The sequence below is a fragment of the Lygodium microphyllum genome, chromosome 21 (genome assembly GCF_053477565.2).
Source record: "Lygodium microphyllum isolate KBCC chromosome 21, Lygodium_microphyllum_v1.1.10, whole genome shotgun sequence".
Taxonomy (NCBI): domain Eukaryota; kingdom Viridiplantae; phylum Streptophyta; class Polypodiopsida; order Schizaeales; family Lygodiaceae; genus Lygodium; species Lygodium microphyllum.
Genome location: NC_141155.1, coordinates 89,255,814 through 89,261,440, shown reverse-complemented (window position 1 = coordinate 89,261,440; position 5,627 = coordinate 89,255,814). Strand labels below are relative to the sequence as shown.

The 5,627-nt window shown below is 43.4% G+C and overlaps 1 protein-coding gene across 1 annotated transcript; it reads left to right on the top strand.

Moving 5' to 3' along the window:
• The first annotated feature begins 2,584 nt into the window (after positions 1–2,584).
• Positions 2,585–5,357, top strand: LOC148018257 (uncharacterized). The gene is made up of 3 exons (XM_087661160.1): positions 2,585–3,431; positions 4,568–4,781; positions 4,909–5,357. Exons 1-3 carry the CDS (start codon positions 2,925–2,927, stop codon positions 5,049–5,051), a joined length of 864 nt encoding a protein of 287 aa, XP_087517286.1. The 5' UTR covers positions 2,585–2,924; the 3' UTR covers positions 5,052–5,357.
• The last annotated feature ends 270 nt before the right edge of the window (positions 5,358–5,627 follow it).

Here is a 5,627-nt window from a genome sequence, read left to right as displayed (position 1 = left end):
GCTCTTTGAATAAGAGGGACTAGTGAAGTGTTTTGTAGTTGATTAGTTATGAAGGCAATATTTTCTACAATCTTCCTTGGAGCTCTTTGTTCTTGCATGAAGTGGTATTGCAAAAAGAGTGTCATGTGTGGGCCACATTTGGGGAGCTCTCAAATTGGATGGACAATGAGGCTGTAGCTCTTGAAAAGGCATTGGGATAGTTTTGTATGCTCTATGGCTTTACCACATGTTGTGCTTAGAGCCAAGATAAAGGTTCACATCCTAGTGGATCACAAGGTGGAGCCACTTGTACATGGAGCTTTATGATGCTAATAGTATGCAGTTTTTGGTGCTAGAAGTTTGCTACATGGCCTTCCATATACATGTTATGTTTTTAATGAAGGAGATTACTTTGCTCACATATGCCCAAAGTGGATAGAGGTCCAAAAAAAAATTGAGTAGTAAAAGCCAAAGCATCAAGAGGAGATGCAAGCAACATTTGATGTCATGCATTAGGTTAGTGGAGCCATTGACACACATCACATTGGTGGATGATCTTGAAGGTGTTTACGTGCATTGTTGGCCACCATAAGCCGACTTGTAGAATTTTCTTTACTATGGCCTCCATGGAAAAATGGCCATCAGAAAGGCCCTCGTGCTTCAAGACAACATCTTGTTCCATGGGTATGACCATCTTTGTAGGAGTCCAACCACATCCTTATGCTACAAAAATCCCAACAGCACTTCAATTTGCCAGCTATGAAGGAGGTTCTACAACAAAGAAAAGACCGACATGTTATGTCCATGGATGGTGCATCCTCTTAAGTGTTTGGTGTCCAACTAAAGTAAAGTCCTAGGTATGCAAGAGGAAAATCTATTTCAATATGCCAACATGCCAATATATATTCTCAAGCTTTAGAATTAGTAGAAAAAGAGGTTTCCTTATGCTAAGATCTCTACATGGAAAAGGATGGTACAATCTATGCAAAAGAGCACCCCATCCAAGAGACTGAATCTGGTGATGTGGAGTGTCTCATGAATAATGCCCCATTAGGGAGAGGGTTTGGAATGGTTAAAAGATTTCCCCCTTATGTGTCCTATGCAAAAAGGTATATGAATCCTAGTTCTACCTTGTTCAGGACTATTAAGAGGTTAAAGGCGTATAGGCGATAATGAGAAGGTGGGTTGACAAGGCATATGGCCCATAGTGTATAGCCCATAGAGTAAAGAGGCCAAGAAGGTGACACCCCTTAGAAGCAAAATACACCTCATGCCAATTTAGGTTTCAATTTTGCACAACAAATGCATCTTTTTTAGCCACTTGAAGCGATGACACAAACTCTTAGTATTATATATAAGTTTGATGTGAGCCAAACAATTGAGGCAATTAAAATTTTTTATATTTTTGATTTTGTAAAATCTTTAAACAATGCATGCTTGAGTATCACTCTATCGCCCAATTGCCGATTGTTGCTCCTTGGGAATGTGCAATTTATAAGTAGTTCTACTTGATAAAATTATCAAAATATCCCAAAGTTTTAAAATTTTTAGTAACATATGATGTGTATAATTTAATCAATAGAAAATATTATACAAGGGCCTAGTTGCACCTAATGGTAGTGAGGGGAGGGAAACCATGCTCCCCCCATTGCCACAAAGTTGCCCCTCATGCCAATGGGGGGAGTGGGCTTTGCTTACCCTTGTGTAAACCCCACAAACCAAACTCCTGAAACAAAACCCACCCCCCCCCCCCCCCCCCCCAAACAACAACAACACACACATAGGCCCTTGGGAAAAAAGGGGTTTTAATGCAAGGCTAGTAGGGTTAATGTGCATTGTCCATTCCTATTGATGCATTAAATAGTTGGTGTCATCATTCACCAATCTCATGGAATACATTGGTGACCTTTTTTGGTCTTGTCCACACAAATGTTGACATAGTCTGTGAGGATGAGGTGTGACCATGGAGAGAGGCTTCAAAAACCCCACTAGCCCTGTTTGCTGGCACAAGGTGGAACAAGGCTCTAACTCATTGGGACAAAAAGGATTGATTAGAGACTCTTAGGTTGTGAGATGTCACTCTAGGGTAAAAGACTAGAAAGATTGTCAGCAAAAGTATGGCCTATCGATTTCTACTTGTGAAGCCTTGTAATATCGCGCTTGAAGAAAAGTCATCTCGCTCAATGGAGTCACAACGAGAAAATTTTTTTGGAGTGCAAAGATGAAGCGAATGATGGTGCGGCAAAGTTTTCTAAAAATGTTTGCATTGAGGGACCAGAAAGAGAGCAAACTGAAGATGGAAATTTGACATTGTGATCTGTTAGATTCGCTCAATATGAAATCACAATCGTGCATTCTGCAAACTTTGCACGTGGAATCTTCCTTTGGGGGGGGGGCGGGGGCATCACTTTACTTGCCAAGACCCTATTGGCAAGTTGGCTCTTAGGAAAAACTTTGTGAGTGTTGAGGCATCTATCAGTCTATGGTAAGATGCTGCAAATATTAGGGGGGATAATATATTTCTCACATTATGCTATGGAAAAAAAAGATTTGTTGGTCTTGTCTGTTGGACCATGCTTAAATAAAGGTAAAAGATCGCGTCGTATATAGCCCGATAGACTACGGGCATCGACGATCAGGCAAGGAAAAGTGTGGGAATTAAGTGAGAGACCAGGTTCTGACTTTGGTAAGAAGGAAGGAAATGCTGTGCGCGCCCCCTCTCCCAATGCCATTTCACGTTTCCGCTTCTTCCTCTCCATGGTGTCCTCCTCCTCCTCCTCCTCCTGCTTCTCCTTCTCCTCCTCCTCCCCCTCCTCGTCTGACCTCTTCGTGCCGCCGCAACCGAAGAGCAAAAGGAAGCTAACGCCTCCTCCTTGCACTTCCTCCCCCTGACCGTACAACACGCGCCTTGCTGCTCCCTCACATCATCGCCTTCCCCTCCTTTCATGCCCGTGTGGCTCCGAATGCAGACCGTTCCCGGCCGCTTCAACAGCTCAAAGAAGCGCAACAGCCACAGCAACAAGAGCAGCAGACACCGATCCTCCTCTCCGCTTGGAGTTGATACCAGGTCTTTCTCCTTCCCGTCTTCGTCCTCCATATCGTCGTCATCCTTCACATCCACTACCTCAATCTCATCATCGTCATCATCCTCACCTTCCCCGCCGCACACGCAGGGCTCCCAGTCCTTGCACGGGCGGAAGGCCGGAATGGTGGCCTCCCATGGCCTGCCCGTGGTGCGACGAAAGAACCTGCCGAAGGCGCTCTCAGAACCTCACATATCGTGCTTTTCGGCCGCGGACAAATCCGGCAGCCTGAAGGTTGATTCTGATAGTCGTTTGCGTAGTTCTTGCCCCACAGAAAACGCACAATTGAACGCAAGGCGATGCATGACGGACTACAGCATCCAGACAGCCAAGGCGCCGGATCTACTCCAGCTTTTCAACATCTTTCAGGTTAGAGAAGTGTCAAAAGCCGTGAACAGACTTTTAAGTTTAGGCTTTCGGAGTTCGCTGTGGTTATAGTAGGTGCTTTTCTGGTTGTGGAAAACCTGCTCCAGCTTTTCAATAAATTCAATAGCTTGGAATTTTCGTGAACCTGTCAGAAGCCGTAAACAGACTTTTGCGAGTTTGCAGTGGCTACGGAAGTTGTATGTATGTTTCTGGATGATCGTTCCGTGTTTTCTTTCCTCTTGATGCCTGGATGTCTGGATAGATGGTTATGCATAGAAAATGGAACGTTTGCAGGAGGCTTTCTCTCAGCTAATTTGTTGTATGGCATTTCCATCTCGCTCACTCTGCTTTTTTTGACTGTGCCACTAACTAACACTTCAATGGTGCTAAATAGCCCATACGTTTATCAATTAGCACGTTTGCATGCGTGGAAGAATTAGGCAATACTTATCATGGTTCCTATGACTGCGCCTGTGGACTGCCATGGTTGCTTGTCTACATGCTATCACAGTAGCTCGCTCCTTTTTTGTTCGGTTTGGCACTAAAGTCATTAAACGAAGACATAGTGGGTTTTGGCTGTACTGACCGATTGTGCATAACACATTGAGTTAGACTTTGATGTGAGGTGTGGATACTTAGCTGATTGCTGCACATTTCAAAGATTGTCAATTAGTCCTTAGACTTCTGAAGGAGAGTGACCTCAAATTTTTGGCTGCAAATTAGCGTCTTGATTCTTTCAAGCACTGGGATTTTGTTGACTACATATATGATGTATGCTGTCAGGACAGTGTCTCTTTTGGGGGATACAGATACTTCTTTTAGTCAGTATTGTTTGCATTCGTTTTCCTGATGGAGGTATAGTGCTTTATTTGATCAGTGGTCCAATGAAATTGGTTAAAATGGTGGAAGCTTTGTGGTCTTTCACAATCTATGGCCTTTTATTCATGAATTGTGAGAAGTTTAATGTGGTCTTCCATGATCTATGGTCTGTCAGTGAATTGCTAGAAGTGAAGAAGGGAGTTCAATTTAAAGTGGTCAAGGTTGTGGTTAATTTTACGAGTTAACATTCACCTAGTGCAGCTTGTACTTCACTAATTATGCCACTCAATTACTCATGTCTCAGTCCTTTCCTATAACAGTTCAACACAGCAGAGCTGCCCCCTGCAAGGATGCTTGTCAATGTGACTTTGGTTGGCAGCATTCAGGGAATTCGACTTCTTGTTGAATGTGATGCATCTGTGCAAGATGTGGTCAAGGCAGCACTTAAGGCTTTTGGCAAAGAGGGCAGGCTCCCTCGCTATAGCTACAAGCATCACACCTATGGGCTACATTTCTCTCCCTTCTGCCTTGAAAGTATGTGGCTTTCATTCCTTTTCTTTGAACTACTCTATACTTGGATTTTATTTTCGTTGGTTAAAGTGTTAGGCCTGCTTTCCAAGTAGTAAAAGGCCCTCTTTTGCTGCTGGTGTGCTGTCTGCAGGCATAAATCCAGAGGAAGCTGTAAGTAGTCTTGGAACACGAAACTTTTATCTTTCCCCAAGTTCACGAATTTCCCCTGATGCTCCTGAGGATCCTGGTGAAGGAAAATCATGGTGGAAATTCTTGAGTTTACTGTTCACATAATATGGTCCTGCAACAAAGCATTGTAACTTTCATACACCTTAAATCGATGCTACCAATGTACTTGTAAATATACACATAGCATTGTCTCTTCCAACGGGATCCCTCTCAAAGGTGACTTATATAATATATTGTTCAGATAAGGTCATTGTTGGAACCAGGTATTGCTGTGGTGAAAGAAGCTGGACATTTTTTGAAAAAGCTCCTGATGCTCTACTGGGATCACGGGGTTCTTTCAAATCAGCGGTTCTCTTATGCTACTGAAGTTATCACTCCACATTGGTTGTTCTTTGCATTATGCAATATAATTCAACCTTATCATTGATGGTGGTCCTCATATCTTTCTACCCTTGTCAGGTAATCTTCAGTCAGGTAAACTTCATAAGCTTGGGCCTAGGCCATTCAGTTTGGCAATCGCCAAATGCCATTGGCAGACTTATCTCCGTGTTTGAGACGTTTGGTTGCTCCGTTCTCTTTAATTAATAAGTGGACTGTTCTGGCTTGGTTCCCTCGCTCCCTTCGGCGGATGATTAGAGATGTTGCACATCTTGACATTTGTCTGGTTCCCCCCTCCCGTGA